The sequence below is a fragment of the Geosmithia morbida genome, assembly GCF_012550715.1.
Source record: "Geosmithia morbida isolate 1262 chromosome Unknown scaffold_9, whole genome shotgun sequence".
NCBI classification, from domain to species: domain Eukaryota; kingdom Fungi; phylum Ascomycota; class Sordariomycetes; order Hypocreales; family Bionectriaceae; genus Geosmithia; species Geosmithia morbida.
The window spans coordinates 637,886-653,053 of record NW_023336196.1 but is presented as its reverse complement, the minus strand read 5'-3'; the positions used below and the strand labels follow the sequence as shown (position 1 = coordinate 653,053).

Here is a 15,168-nt window from a genome sequence, read left to right as displayed (position 1 = left end):
CCCTTCTTTTTCCGTCCCCGACATGTCATCTCATATCCGCAATAATCCATCTCGTGTATCTTCCTACCGGTGTATTATTACCATGTACATGCATACCAGTATCAACCATCTCGCTAACAAGCAACAGTGACATACATGTCTACTATATGCAGACCAACGAATCTCAGGTCAATTTTGCATGGGCACTGTGGCAGAGAATCAGACGAGAGTGTAAGTCTCTCTCTCTCTCTCTCTTCCTCTCTCTCTCTCTCTCTCTCTCTCTCTCTCTCTCTCTCTGTCTCTGTCTCTTCCTCTCTCCGTGTGTGTGCGCGTGTGTGTGTATGTGTGTTTGTGTATATAAATTATACCTACCTCTGAACCTCTCTAACATTCGACAGTTCCCGAATTGAGAGTATACCGCTTATGGGATCGTCCCGTAGGTCCCCATCCGATGGCCATGTTCGAGGTCAACGTCTTCACGCCAGAGCAGTTCGGCGCATTCATCCCCTGGCTCGCCGTGTGGAGGGGCAATCTGTCCGTCCTGGTGCACCCCAACACGTACCAGCCCGGGGAGAGCCAGGCCGTCAACGATCTCAAGGATCATACCGAGAGGGCCATCTGGATGGGGGAGAGGGTGCCGCTCGACGTCTCGCTCTTTCAGAGGACCATTGTCGCCGAGCAGACCGCCCATGCGGGGGATGTCAGACATACGGCTGCGTAGGGGCATGGGTGTGTGCATGTGACATGTATGGATGTATGTGCTTTCGCATGCGCTCGTATGGCGTATGGGGTACTATTGCTGTTATCCTCAGCCTTGGGAGTGTCTACTCGGTTCCGTTCCCAACCTTGAGCTTGCTGTACACCTGAGCCATGTCCTTTCCCACTCGGGGCCTCATAGACCACCAGGTCAACCTCGTCTCCCAGTCCATCTAGGAACTTGGCCTTGTCCATCATCGGTCCCCACCCGATACGTCTCCCCTCTGTAGCTGTCATGCGTGAACTTTTTACGGACTTGTTAGTTACTGTAATTTTTTTTTGGATCTTGTATCTTCTCTTTCTCGGAAGAGACATCAATCTCCGTCCTTGTCACTCACTCGAAATTCCACCCAACCTCGACCAACTCGGTCGGAAATCGCAGATTCTCCCCCGCCATCTCGACGCCGGGCCACGCCTGCACCGTTGGCCGCCGCCCGGGGTGGTCCGGGGTTCTTCGCGCGTGACGCACCCGATCAGCGTGGTGTACAGGCTTTCCAGATCGGATACGTATCCAGGATGGCAGACCAGCCCTGTTGGGGTTTTTTTTCCCTGAAGGTCAGAAAAGTGTGAGAACCATGTGTGTACTCGTACCCCTTGTCATCAGGGAATCTGTACACGGCTCCGTCACGAGATGAAGGTTTCGTATGGCGTGCTGGAGCTGCTGTGATATCTGGATCCGGTTGAATAGACCGGATCCGCAGCCGTCTGACGGAGGTTAGCGGGATGAGATGGCATGACAGGGAGACATTGGGTTTGGAGAAGAGACGTACACGCGAGTTTGGGGGGGGGGATGTGGTAGGATGTAACGCCATAGTAGAGACTCATCTGCAGAACGGATATATCAGTCTGCCTTACCATCCAGGTGATGTCGGTCCCCTCGAACCAGTCCAGTCGGCTATGGGATCGGTGTCGTTGACGCGACCACGTGTCCAGCCTGTCTTGTCCGAGCAGGCACCTGCTCCTGAGGTCTGTTCCAAAACAACATCAGTCACAACCCTCCTGGTCAGCCAGACCGAGAAGCACGGCTGTGACGTCTAAGGAAGCCAGCCGCGTGACTTCGTCGGCAGAGACCGGACGGGGGTGACGATCCGGGGAGGGGTATCCGTCTCGAGTAGATGATGGAGAACTGTATCGCCGCTGTGTATGGCCAATATACCTATCGTACTCTTTCGATTAGGTACTTATTGTCAGATGGTCACGACTCACGTGTAGCCGGCAGCACCAGTGAGGAGACGAGTGCATGCCTCTCCCTGATACTCCTCGTTACGCCGTCGTGGCGGGACAGTCCGACTTCCTCAGGTACGGCCTGCAAGCCGCCCGTTACCTGGGGAGTATCCTCCAGAGACTACCGTTTCTACTCGCCGCCAGTATGGAGACGGTGGCATGCCTGACGTTTGAAGTGATCACTTACACTGCACACCCCCCCCCTTTCCAACACACACACACACACACACACTCTCTCTCTCTCTCTCTGTGAGAGGTGAAGAACTTGAGGCTCACGCCAGACACGCGTTTTGTTGCGAACCCTTCACGCCATCGATATGACAGATGCTGGACACTCAACTCGGCGGCGGCAAACCACGTCCAGACACAGGGTTACCACCGGACGGCATCCTACGCTGGTGCGGCGACGGGGGACGACGAGCCCGCCAGGCTGGCCAAGACGCGCCTCTTCTACACCGTATACAGGATGGACAGGGCGCTCAGTCTGCGGCTGGGAAGGGCCCCCGTGGTAGGGAATCACGACGTTGCGCCCCGCCGACGGCCGTGGAGCGCCGTTGGCTGCGCGTGGCCGAGGTCCAGGTCCGGATGTACGCGGAGCTTTTCAGGCGGCGACAAATTGAAGGTGGAAGAGGCGTGTCGCAGGGAGTCGGCTGGGATTCTGGTGACGCAGCTGGAATTTGTTGGCCAGGAACTTGAACACACGAGGTTGAGTTTTTCTTCTTCTCTTCTTGTCACGAATAACACACACTAGAACCGGGACTGACAGAGCCCTAGGCATTGTCTACTGCGGCCGACGTCATGCATAGGGCATACGTGGGTGCAGAACGAGCCGTCTGCTCTACCGTCATGACACTCTTGTTATGGGCGGTGCCGCCCAGAACGACGCAAGCTTGGCAGAGGGTCTCCCCGCAGGTACATGCAAGTTCATGCGCTGCGCTAGACGCTTATCGGGAGAGCATCGAGTATCTGAACAGTCTCACGAGCGAACCCATCATTGTACACCGACAGTTAAACTGGTATGTTGCAAGGCGAAGAGGGAGAGGGGAGGAGGAGGGAAGGGAGAGCAAAAGAAGAAAATATTCGATGGTGTGGCAGACAAAAAAAAAAAAAAGGGACAAAGGAGCGTACACTATACGCCGTTTGTGCCGTACATGGTCGCCTTTGGTTCCATCTACGAGAGGGTTCAAGTGGCGGACCTGGCGAGGCTAGACAGTCTGATGATGGCGGTAGGTCAAGGTCAAGGAGAGAAAGAAGACATAGGGATAGTTTCGCCGTCGCGAGGACGGGCGGTCAGACCATTCCAACTCCTCCATGAGCTAGCCCATCTCTACATGGACTCAGACTCGATGGCCAGGGATGTGAGGTTGAGGTCGAGGTCGACGAGTCCAACGGCGACAGCATCATGCGGTGAAGTACAGAGCTTTGCTGGATGAGATTGACATGTCATGTAACTTTGATGACGACACGTTCGGCGCGACATGGTAGAGGGAGGGGGGGTTGAGAATCATGCATGGATGATCTCGTAGTACTATACTAGTATCAGTATTGGCAGAGAAGAGAAGAGAAGAGAGAGAGAGAGGAGAAGAGAGAGAGGGAGGGAAGGACGGGGGAGAGGGAAAAGGAAAGAGAAGAAAAAGAGGATCCACGGGGTCGATTAATCATTATGGGAAGCCGTCATGTTGACTCCATGTCTTGAGACGTTACGTTGGTCGGGGATGCGATACATAATACATATAGTTTGCAGTATTACTTGATAGTCCTCAGAAGTATTCTTAATTGGTATCACATGTATGAGAAAGGGGTTATAGTATGAGTACCTGTAATGTATTATGGGAATGGAATGAGTCGGGATTAATAAAAGATGCCGTCGAAGTGGGCGGCAGCAGCGGAACCGGAGAAAGAGAGACGGTTAATAGCCGAGAGTGGCAAGAATGTCAGAGAGAGGGAAAGAAATCGGAAGAATAATCAGTGCATCACAAGGAAGGAAACATAATAAGAAATGGGTCTATCTGTCCTTCCTTCCCTCTCTCGCTCTTTCGCTCCAATATTATACCAGACTCTACCCGGCCAGCAGGCCTCCCCCCCCCCCCCCCCCGGACAATGGCCGAGAGGTTTATACGTATCCAGTTGGAGTGGTCTGATTTTTCGGGTTGGGTAGGTCCCAAAGTGGCAACTAGCGGAGTGTGTATGTTAAAGGAGGAGGATGATTGGTTTTAGAGGTGGATATGATGAATAGTGGAGCTTGACTCACGTCGACATGGAACCCGAGAGTTTCGGCTGCAGCTGGCTCCAGCTGTCTTTGTCAGGGTGTCAGGGCTCAGGTTCCATACCCGTACATGTGTGTACGGAAGGTATCCGTACTAGCATAACCCGTGGAGCCCTGTATTGGCTTATAGCCTGTAGCCTGTAGGCAGGCAGGCCTATTATTACTCCAGTCGCCTCAGCCTGCAAGCGAAAGTGACCCTGGTTCAGGGCTTAGCGCGTGTGACGGGTCCTCGAGGTCAATGGACCCCATCGCACCTTCCGCCCGGTAGCGCAAACCAAACCCCCCCCATGCTCTTTCCCTCACGGAGCAATTACTCTAAGGACCGCAACGGGCAACTTTCCCTAGCCTTTTGGATCCCTCTCGGTCTCCTCTTGTTGGTCTGGGCCAATTCTTGATACTTTTCTACCTTTGGTGCATGTTGTTTCCCATACGAGGTTCATGACGACAGAAGATGGTGAACAGAAATGTGTACGTACCCTCTACCTCTCTCTCTTTCTCTCCCTCTCTCTCTCTTTTCTTCTCACGCGACCTTTAATTTGGCTTGCTTCGCACTCTAAACTTTTTTTTTCTTCCTTCTTTGTTCTTCTCTTCTTCTCATCAACCTCATCTCTCTCTCTCTTCCTCCTCCACCCACCCATCCAATCTTCCCCCTCTCTCTGTGCCTTTGAACAGCAGACCAAAGCAAAGCAAAGCAAAGCAAAGAAAGCAGACTCGGCTCTCAACTCATAAAGGAACGCCACTTTCTTCCCTGCCATTACAAATCCTGACCCTCCCCCGGATTTCCAACACGCGACCGTCGCGGGCTTCTTTCTACTTCCTTCACAAGGGCCGTCTCTGACCCACTTACCGACCTGCGTCCGTTTGACCCGCACGCACCGCAACACTCTACGAGTTATACAGGTACAACTCTGTCACGACGACACACACACACACCACACAAACCATACACGGCAGAGCGAAGCCGCCATCATGATCGTCACTCGCGCCATCTCCCTCACCAACTTCATGGTCGCCAGCTCAGCGCTCGGCTTCCAAGTCTTCGTCCTCTACCCCTGGCACAAGGAGCTGGACGCCGGTTTCGAAGAGCTCAAGAGGGAGCACTTGAAGGTTCTGGATGCGGTGGGGCACAGTCTGGCCAACGAGGAGCGCAAGGCCTTTTCGGACAAGTTTAATGAGCTCAAGGCCTCAAACTCGAGAAGGTGGTGGTAGCTCTTTTCTTTTGTTTCTTTTGTTTTCTTTCCTCATCATCAATCATCTTGTCATCTTCGTCTTCATCTGCTTCTTCTCTCTCGATTCAGCATATCAACAGAAAAAAAATTCAACACTAATTTTCCCACTTTTCTCTTTCTCTTCCTGGTGGTGCACTCTGATACACACACACACACACAAACGTCACATCCCTCTACCCTTTCCTTATCCTCCATCCACTCCTCCCCCCTCCCAAACCCATCTCAAATCCGATTATTCCGATTTGTAACTGAAGCTTACCATCTTATTCTTCTTCTGTTCTTCCCCCTTTATAGTATCTACATGGCCGCCGAAGCTTCATCGAAATCTGTCAAGACCGCAGCTGCATCTGCATCCGCAACGGAAACGTCAGCAGCACCTAGCAAGATCGTATCCACCACCCGAGGCCTGGACGCCTCTACCTACGCCAGATATGCCCTTGCCGGCGCCTTCTGCTGCTCCTTTACCCATGCCATCCTGACGCCAGTCGATGTGTAAGCTTGACCCAACTTGACCAGTAACTCTTTCTCGTGTGACTTGCTGTTATCCTTTGTAGTCCTGAAGTCTGACAAACATGCCTCTGGATGAATCATGGCCATTATACAGTGTCAAGACCAGGATCCAACTCGACCCCTCCAAGTACAGCAGCAACCTCGTCAAGAGCGGCTCTTACATCGCCAAGACCGAGGGCGCTGGAGCCCTGCTGACCGGCCTCGGCCCCACTGTCACGGGATACTGCCTACAGGGCGCCTTCAAGTTCGGAGGCTACGAATTCTTCAAGGCCCGCGCCGTCGACGCCCTGGGATACGAGACGGCCGCCAACAACCGGAACGCCGTCTACCTCGCCTCTTCGGCCGCCGCCGAATTCCTGGGCGACCTCGCCCTCTGTCCGTTCGAGTCGGTGCGCATCCGTCTGGTGTCGCAGCCTTCGTACGCGCCCAGCTTCGCAGGTGCTCTCTCCAGGATTGCCAGGGAGGAGGGTCTCAAGGGGTTGTATTCCGGATTGAGTCCGATTCTATTGAAGCAGTAGGTTCTTTCCCTTTCTGTCTCTTTTTTTTCTCCACTCCGCTTTAACCGCTCTATCCTTTTCTCTTCTCTTCTCTTCTCTTCTTCACACCTCTTTCCAGAAAAAAAAAGAAAAAAGAAAAAGAAAAAAGAAAAGAAGAGAGAGGAGAAGAGAAAAGAAAAGAAAAGAGAAAGATTCACCTTGTACATGGCTGACCCTGAAAATTCCAGAATACCTTACACGATGGCAACATTCCTCGTCTACGAAAAAGCAATACAGACGGCATACACCCTCGTGGACAAGGAGTCACTCTCGTCCGCGGGTGCCACGGCCGTCAATCTGGGCTCAGGTCTGGTCGCCGGTCTGGCCGCCGCCGTCGTCTCTCAGCCGGCCGACACGCTGCTCAGCCAGGTCAACAAGGATAAGGCACGCGAGGGGGAGAGCACGGGCCGTCGTCTGATCCGCATCGGCACCAGGCTGGGCGTCAAGGGTGCGTTTGCGGGTATGCAGGCTAGGGCCATCATGGTTGGTGGTATGACGGCCGTGCAGTTTGGCATCTATGGTGATGTCAAGAAGGTTTGTTCATTCCGACCCTATCTTTTCTCCTTCTTTTTCGTCTTCTTCTCTTCTCTTCTCCGTTTTCCTTTTTTTTCTCCCCCTCTTTCTGTCTATTCCCTCTCGTCTCTCTCCCTGCTTTCCCTCGTCCCTCCTCCCTCTGCCCTCTTGCTCAGATTGACATCTTTGCTAACCTTGTTATCCCAAATCAGCTCTTTGACGTTCCCGATGGTGTTGATCTGAAAAAGGCCGCCCCCGCCAAATAAGTGAGTGTATATCTCGAGATTCTTTCTGTACTATTTTCCCTCCTTTCTTATCTTTCTTTCCCTTCATTTTCTCCATCTCTTTTCTTTTTTTTCTGTCTCTCTTTCTTTTGTACTCGTAGAAATTAGAGTTTACCTTTTTTTTTTAGCCTCATTCGTTTTTGATATACACATAGACCTCTCTCTCTGTCCCCGCGGACAGGGAAGGCGGGTATTCGTCGGTACCTAGCAGCTGTTTGTTCAGATGGACTCGATGGGGAGAGGGAGAGGGAGAGGATAGAATATTTGATCTAGAACTCAGGATTATGTTGCACTGGATCTGCAAAGACTGAAACTAGAATGTAACAAATGTTCTTTTTTTTTGTAGATGACCTTTTTTTGAGAGAAATGAACTGCTCGTTAAGTAATAATACATGTGACTGACCTAGTGACTGGATTTCGCTCATAACGATAGCCGAGTATTATTATGTAATCTTGTTCCTGAAAATCGTGTGGGGCAGAATGAAAAGAAGAAGGAGGGGAGGGGGGGGGGGGTGTCAATCCTGCCACTTGATTAGAAAGGGTCACCATGCAAAAAAAAAAAAATTCCACGCAATTGGTGGCAAAGTTGGTGCCTGATTGGAACGGGGTAACATTCATGTATGTAATCTGTAATCTGTAATCTGTATTGCATTTTACATCAATTCTGTGAGTGCAAGTATTCTTACACAGAGAGAGCTTTCTCAGAATGACACCAAGTATTATTTCTTCCCATTCTACCCCATCTACCACTGTTACGGGACTCTACTACCCGTACGACAATTTCAAATCATGAATACCTGACTTGACCATCCAAGTTTCTGACGCTAGATCGTGACCTGATCCCTTTTCTTTTTTTTTCTCTTCTTCATATCAACGGCTCAACACCTATTACGGATCTGAGTACACCGACATGATCGAGTGGAGTACTACTCTAGGATGACGTCCTCATCGATTTGGGGGGGGGGGACCTTCTTTCACAATGTCCTGCCGAATGGGAAGGAATATGTCCACTTGGATAGATCACTTGGAATCTTGCAATGTACTTTAGATACTTTTACCACAGAATTCAAGTCTTCGAGCGTAGCGAGGTCAGTCCCCGGCAGGGCCGCCAGAGGGGGGGGGGGGAGGGGAAACATCATTCTGGCGATAAAACGTAAAACGTGAGGGTTGGGAATAGCACATCAATATCGACACGGCATTCATCTGTTGATAACTCTACAAGAACAAATAGGAAAATCACACGCGCAAGATGTGGCGCTCAGGCATATTCATACACGACTCGGTCCCTCCTTTTTTTTTAAAAAAACTCTGCCCCCCTCCCAGCTCCACGATGCAACAGTCTTACTTGTGGTTCGACGATCAGCAGGTCAGCAACACCGACAGGCTACGACGCCATCTAGTCCTGCTTTATCTGGCGCTTGTTCTCGGCTTCCTCTCCCTTCCACTTCCACTGCGCGTTGCGGTGCAGCCAGTAGTCACGGCTCAGAATACTCTTCCAGATACCGTACAGACCACCCAGTGGGGCGTAACTCTTGACCCTCTGGCGCCAGTCCAGCAGCTCGCGACGCCGCCTGTCGACGTCGACGCGCACCTTGTCGTATACTGTGGGCAGCGTGGTGGCATGGTACCTCTTGCGCAGGTCCTCGTACCACGACGAGCCGTACTGGGCCCAGAATTCCTCGCCCGTGTAGTATGTGTGCGCGTACAGCCACTTCATGCCGTTGAGCTCGGCGAGCTTGTCCTCGAGAGCGCGGTTCTTGGCCACAAAGGCGTCAGGATCCGACGGACCCCAGCCCCACAGGCCAATGTTGAGCATGTCGGCCGGCCTGGACTGGCCGTCAACCTCCTGCACCTCTCCCGTGTGGGGGTGGAAGGTGGGCTCGGGTGCCTGCTTCAGGGGGCACAGCCACAGAGGCCAGATGTCGAACTTTTCCGTCGTGTACTCGACAAACGGCTCGGCGCTCGAGTACGGCATGGCCAGGTCCTGGACGACGAAGCGGGCCGACTCGCCGCTGCCGTGGAGGGCGCGGTACAGCATGCGGGTATGCAGGAAGTCGTCGAGGAACCAGCGGAAGAAGCGGGTAAAGGGAACGAATCCAAAGTACTTGAAGGCGGCCGCGCCGACCCAGAAGCCACCGCGGTCGTATCGGAAGAGATACTCGCCGAGGGGAACATAATCCGAGGACGTGGCGGGCGTGGCAGAAGCGGCAGTGCGCTCCTGGACGTGCATGAAGAACCAAGGGTCCCAAGCACCGCTGAAAGTCTGAACAGCGGCCGAAGCGGGCTTCTCATCAGTCAGACTGCCGGTGATGATGACGCCGTGGTCGGGCGAGTAGAGAATGCCGTCGACGTAGTCGTTGGCCGGGTCGGCCGTCTCCTTCTTGAGGCGAGCCACAGCCTCCGAGACCGAGTTGACACGGTGGTACCTGGTGTGGACGTAGCGCTTGGCCTTGATGAGGTTCAGCTCGATGAGCGTCGTGGTGCCCAGGGTTCCGACGGCGCCGGCAGCGCCCTTGAAGAGGTCGGCCCGCTCCTCGCGCGAGGCACGCACCACCTCGCCGTTGCCGAGGACCATCTCGACGCTGCGGATGGTGTCGTCAAAGAAGCCGTGGCGGAAAGAGCTGCTCTCGCCTGCAGTTCCCGCGTATCCGCCCCCGGCAGTGATACCGGGAAACTCCATGACGACAGGGGGCACGAGGCCGTGTGGCAGGGTCTGCTCGACCAGCTTGTCCATGGGGACGTTGGGCTCGACGAGGGCCGTACGCGCGACGCGGTCAACCGAGAGGACATTGTTGAGGGCGCTGATGTCGACAAAGTTCACCGAGGGCTGGCCAGGCTTAGGGCGAGGCCTGGTGCTGTTGGTCGATCCGTGGAAGATGCGGTACGGCTCAGAGCGCTCGAAATAGCCGCGCACGGCGGTCGATATCTTAGACACAGCCTGCCTGTGACGCTCCATTCTGACGGCTCTTCACTGCGCTGCGCGAGGGTTTCCCTGTATACAAACAGCGTGGGCGGTGGGGAAGTGAGGGGAGATGGGGGAGAGGAGAGAGAGTGCGTGGATGCAATGAGGTCAGTGAGAGAGAAAGGATCGAGGGTTCAGAGAGCTCAGCTCCCAAGAGCTTGAGAAGTGGTAAGTGGGGCCCAAAAAGTGGTTGGCCCCTTCCCTTTCCATCAACCTTCACTGGCTCGTTTCCTGCCACGATGCCGCAATTCACTGCCCCTTCAATGTGTCAATTTATCATCAGTGATGAGGACACTCCTAAGGGGGAAGACGAAAGATTTGAAAGAAGAGACAGGGTAAAAAAAATAAAGGGCCAATCGCCTCATTGAGAGCACGGCAGAGCTTCTCGTCACGATTGCTCTGATGTCACATGCTGTCAGTGCTGTTGCCTTGACGTTTAAAGTACCTGTAGCTTTGCAGTAATATTATTGGCTCAATTGCTCAGCCGCCAACACACATGCATTAACACCTTCAAAAATCGCTACCCTATACGCTCGTGTGGCATTTCTTCGAGTGCAGATCTGGTTGTGAATCCTTTCAAAACGTTTCTTCTGTATCTTGATCTTTATCCAAAGTACTTTTAACTGTTTAGTTGGCTTACATAACACCACTTGGACTGCCGCGGACGGTGACTGTACGGGCTAGCAAACATTTCGCACTCCTATACACAACGTGTCTACATGTATCGCAAGTACGTACATGTATTGAATCACCAAGTGTTAGATTTGGTCTCTGATTTTGCCTCTGTCAGCCCTGCGGGGGGGGAGCTGGCCTTGCTTCTCTCGATCTATTGCATAACACCAATCAACTAATCTGTACACTGCTTGATAAAGGCTGACAAGTAACCGGGTCCGTATTTTTAGCTCGCCATGGCATTCAAATGTCTCATCTACCGTGTGGCTAACGGTACTGATGCACGCACCCTTGCTCTATAACCTCGACCCAACCTCTTGCGCAAGCACTGCGATACGCAAAACACGATATCATAGCCTCGAGGTAGTCGACTTAGACGACGCCCGCCGCCAAATCTCGTCATCCTTAGGCTCCTTGAGATCCTCCAACTCAAGGGCCACCTCATCCAGTGAGGGCGCCTTGATCACGATACCCTTTGACATGATCGATCCCGGCTCCTCCACAGCCTTGGCGATGAACCCGGCCCAGCTATCGATGCATCGCTCCGACACGGCCGCCCCGGGGAGTACCATGGCAAAGCAGTGCGGCATAGCTTCGTACTCCTCATACACGACCGGCACACCGTCCTCGTCAAGCCTGGACGCTGCGCACCGGTCCTCGTAACCGATCATCTCCCACCCCGTGCAAATGTACACGGGAGGGGCTCCTTTCCAGCTGGGTGCCATGATGGGCGACACGAGCGGGTGCAACCCCAGCCCGTCCTCGGCGTAGATGTACTCGCGCGGCGGGTTGGCGGGCCAGATGGGGGACGGGATGATCTTGCCCTTGGCCCAGACGGCCGGCTTGCCGAGATAGTCGTAGGGCGCTGGGTCTTCGCCCTGCCAACGGGGGGAGCTGTGCGTGATGTCTAGCCATGGGGAGTTGCTGGCGAGCGCGGCGGGGAGCGGCACGCTGCGCGATTCGCCGTACCATATCACCGGGGTGCTGCTGCGCTGAAGCTCGAGGAGGAGCTGGAGGAGAGCGAAACACAGGCCTCCGCCGGCACTGTCGCTCTAGTCAGCCAATTGTTCCGCACAGCAACCTGACGAGTATACAATGGAACACGAAATGGAGGGCACAAGGTGAAGACCGGAAGAGCACTTACCTGTCACCAGCCAAGACAATGTGTTCTGGCTTGACGGGGTCATGGTACGCCTCCGGCGGCGGGTACAGCAGCGTGAGGTACGAGACAAAAGCGTCCAAGAGGGCCGCCGGGAACAGTTTTTGCGGCGCCAGACGATACCGCACCGAATATGACCGCCCACCCGTGCGTCTCGCCAATCCCATGTTGACCCGGCGATGCGTCGACGGATCGAGGAGGTAGTAAGCCCCGCCGTGGAGGTACATCACCGTCGTAGGCTGCGTGCATTCCTTCATCATCTCGTCATAGACCTTCTCAGGCGCCATGCCCGCGGGGGGGAGTTCATCCTTAGCCGCTCCGGCCCTGTGTCCCGTCCACTCGGCCTCGACGGGACGGATATCCGGGACGGTGAAGGCCGGCTGCTGCTCCGTAGAGCCCGCGGAAGCCATGTCGCAGATCATCTTGACAACAACGTCGCGGACGCTCGTCTCTGGGGGTGCCGGTGCAGTGTACGTGCTAACCCACATCTTGCCCTTGACGCCGGGATCCTTGAGGGTCATCCTCTGCGTTGCCTCTAGAGATCGTCCCCCGGCCGGAGGCTCTATAAATGACCGCAAAACCGAAACAGTCAGGTTGCTGCGCAGATCGAGGTGCCGGGACTGCTCTGACAGGCCGAGGAGGTGCATCACCGTCACGCGCAGCATGAGCGGCAGCTTTTGCAGAACTATCATGAGCTTCTTGAGACCTCCGCCGTCCATTCTTGCTTGTGCCGTTCACTTGATTTGACGGGCCTATGCTAGAGATGAGTCCCTCAGATGAGGAAGGAGGGAAAGAAGAAAACAATCAAAGAACAAAGTGCGGTAGCTGCGGTATTCGTTGAGCGCTTGAACGAGATGGCAGGAACGATCTTTGTATGCTTGTTCGTTTCAACCGTTCAGGATCGAAGTTTGCCATGTGAGCCTGGCGACTCGACAAGGCCGGAGTTCTGGGATGCAGTCGGTGGCGTATGCGCATCCAAGTAGTAATAAGAGGTGCACTATAACTGATGGGGAAAAAGACACAGCACGACGGTATATCTATGTTCAATAGTACGAGGAGTTGCGTACTGGAATATGATATGCCGGAACTCCGCAGCCTCGGCACAAACCTTGGCGTCTTTGTAGACCGGTGGGCCCCATGCCATCGGCTACGGCATACTTGTGTTCATGCTCCGTGTGTATGGAGTGCTCGGGGGGGGGGGGGGGGGGGGGGTCTATCCCGTTTGGTAAGAAAGACTAGGCCTGAGAGTACGGGTCAGGGCGAAGAACGTACATGGTTGATCTGCAGACAAATGTCCCACTGAGTGCATGCGATATGTCACTGGTATCTTGCCAGACCTGGTATCGACACACGATTACATCGCCATGATAGACTAGCGATGCATGCTATCAGAACCCGGCACGCAAGTGTGTAATCGAAAGGATACAAGGAGAAGAGAATTAAAAAAAGGGTGCCTTTTGAGAGCTCTCATATTGTTTGCCAAGGAATAGCACCCAAAGGAACAACGCCATGCACACTACTAGTACTATACTCACTGGCAGCCCCTAAGATATATGTAATACATGAGAAGATACATACCAACCACCGCCATATCATCACGTAACCATCTTCGTCCTGCATATTCCGCACACCACTCCCCTACGAAGCCGTAGCGGGGGTCTCGTCCTCGACCGTAGCCGTAGTCGACGGACCAGTGGCGGCGCCGTCATTCTTGTTAGAGAAGGCCATCTGCCACGCCGGGATAGACGCCTTTACGGGCGTGCTGCCACCATTCGTTGTGCTTCCAAAGGTGCGCCCGACAGGCTTGGGAGCCGTCTCGACCGTTGGAGTTGTAGCAGTGGGGGTCGCGGCGGCCGTCTCGGCACTGGTGCTGCTGCTGGTGCTGCTGCTGCTGTTGTTGTTGTTGTTGCCGTTGGTGGCGGCCTGCGACGACGTAGTCGAGTGTCCGCTGGCGGGGCGGAGAGGGTTGGCAGAAGTGGGGGTGGACATGCGTTGCGAGACGAGGGTCTTGAGGCTGCCGAGTTCACCGTTGATCTCGCGCAGGCGGCTGTCGGTCAGCTCCTTCTGGTTGTTCATGGCCCTGGGAATCGAGTCCTTGAGGGCCTGAATCTCGTCGCGCACGCGCTGGGCGTCGTCCTCGCGGCGGCGGTTGGCCGTCTTGAGGTCTGCCATGACCGTCTCCAGCTCGGATATAGCACCGTCCAGACGCTCGGTGCGCTGCTGCTCGGCCTTCTTGAGTTCCTCGGTGTCTTTGGAAAGTTGCTCCACCAGCGCAAATGCGCGGTCAAACTGCTCCTCGATCGACTTCTTGTCCTGCTCTAGCTTCTCGGGGGTCGGGGGGGCCACGAGGGGCATAACGTAACGCTGGTCGGCTCACGTCAGTTTCTGACGGTCAGATATTCATTCGGCGGCGTGCCGCGAGGGAAAAGATGTGATTACCTTGCCCAGAGAATAAAGACCATAGCTCACGCCGCTGACGACGGTAGCCATGATGAACCAGTCCCTCCAGTCCCTTGTCGGAGGCGGAGGAGGCGGCTGCTGCCATGCGCTCTGAGGGTAGGACTGGTAATACGGTACCGGGGAGCCAGAAGGCTGGGGGGACGCCTGATAGTTAGCCGGGGCCGGGGGAGGGCCGGCACCTGTCCGCGACATGGCGGCGTCGATCTCCTCCTGGGTCAGGTTCTTAGATCGGAGAAAGGAGATGCGATTCTCGACCGATGATGACGCGACGCTGGGGTCCTGGAGAACTGCGGCATGTGTTAGTTTCGCGAGATCAGGTTGATCGTTTGCCAACTCGGCCTGTCACTGACATTGCGTCTGTCGTATCGCAGTTAGTTTCGGGTTTCATATGAGCTTATCCAGGCAGGTGGTTTGACTTACCGCGGAGGCGACAAGATCCTCGCGGATTGCCATGATGTGTGTATGAGGGCCTTCTATCAAACGCCTTCTACCTCACGAACTTGGGTCCCGGGATGGGTTTGAAGAAGGAGGGGGTTCGGGGAGAGGAGAAGATGACGGGCACCAGCTGGAGATGACTGGAGATGGCTGGAGGCTGGCTGCACCGAGGCAGAGGAAGCC

The 15,168-nt window shown here is 54.5% G+C and overlaps 7 protein-coding genes across 7 annotated transcripts; 4 read left to right on the top strand and 3 right to left on the bottom strand.

The window, feature by feature from the left end:
- Nucleotides 1–430: 430 nt before the first annotated feature.
- Nucleotides 431–700, top strand: GMORB2_7721 (DOPA 4,5-dioxygenase; the record flags this gene model as incomplete). The annotated part of the gene is made up of 1 exon (XM_035469686.1): nucleotides 431–700. One exon carries the CDS (start codon nucleotides 431–433, stop codon nucleotides 698–700), a length of 270 nt encoding a protein of 89 aa, XP_035320780.1.
- A 1,275-nt stretch (nucleotides 701–1,975) lies between these two features.
- On the top strand, nucleotides 1,976–2,655 carry GMORB2_7720 (uncharacterized protein; the record flags this gene model as incomplete). Its single annotated transcript, XM_035469685.1, has 2 exons — nucleotides 1,976–2,134; nucleotides 2,284–2,655. 2 exons carry the CDS (start codon nucleotides 1,976–1,978, stop codon nucleotides 2,653–2,655), a joined length of 531 nt encoding a protein of 176 aa, XP_035320779.1.
- Nucleotides 2,656–5,194: 2,539 nt separating this feature from the next.
- On the top strand, nucleotides 5,195–5,950 carry GMORB2_7719 (to mitochondrial phosphate carrier protein Mir1; the record flags this gene model as incomplete). The annotated part of the gene is made up of 2 exons (XM_035469684.1): nucleotides 5,195–5,424; nucleotides 5,749–5,950. The coding sequence occupies 2 exons, from the start codon at nucleotides 5,195–5,197 to the stop codon at nucleotides 5,948–5,950; spliced, it is 432 nt and encodes a 143-aa protein (XP_035320778.1).
- A 76-nt stretch (nucleotides 5,951–6,026) lies between these two features.
- GMORB2_7718 (solute carrier family 25 (mitochondrial phosphate transporter), member 3) lies at nucleotides 6,027–7,279 on the top strand (the record flags this gene model as incomplete). The annotated part of the gene is made up of 3 exons (XM_035469683.1): nucleotides 6,027–6,402; nucleotides 6,730–7,034; nucleotides 7,226–7,279. 3 exons carry the CDS (start codon nucleotides 6,027–6,029, stop codon nucleotides 7,277–7,279), a joined length of 735 nt encoding a protein of 244 aa, XP_035320777.1.
- A 1,414-nt stretch (nucleotides 7,280–8,693) lies between these two features.
- Nucleotides 8,694–10,253, bottom strand: GMORB2_7717 (FAD/FMN-containing dehydrogenase; the record flags this gene model as incomplete). Its single annotated transcript, XM_035469682.1, has 1 exon — nucleotides 8,694–10,253. The coding sequence occupies one exon, from the start codon at nucleotides 10,251–10,253 to the stop codon at nucleotides 8,694–8,696; it is 1,560 nt and encodes a 519-aa protein (XP_035320776.1).
- Nucleotides 10,254–11,281: 1,028 nt separating this feature from the next.
- Nucleotides 11,282–12,809, bottom strand: GMORB2_7716 (Acetyl esterase/lipase; the record flags this gene model as incomplete). Its single annotated transcript, XM_035469681.1, has 2 exons — nucleotides 11,282–11,975; nucleotides 12,076–12,809. 2 exons carry the CDS (start codon nucleotides 12,807–12,809, stop codon nucleotides 11,282–11,284), a joined length of 1,428 nt encoding a protein of 475 aa, XP_035320775.1.
- Nucleotides 12,810–13,728: 919 nt separating this feature from the next.
- GMORB2_7715 (peroxin-14) lies at nucleotides 13,729–15,003 on the bottom strand (the record flags this gene model as incomplete). Its single annotated transcript, XM_035469680.1, has 3 exons — nucleotides 13,729–14,462; nucleotides 14,730–14,889; nucleotides 14,971–15,003. The coding sequence occupies 3 exons, from the start codon at nucleotides 15,001–15,003 to the stop codon at nucleotides 13,729–13,731; spliced, it is 927 nt and encodes a 308-aa protein (XP_035320774.1).
- Between the last annotated feature and the right edge of the window lie 165 nt (nucleotides 15,004–15,168).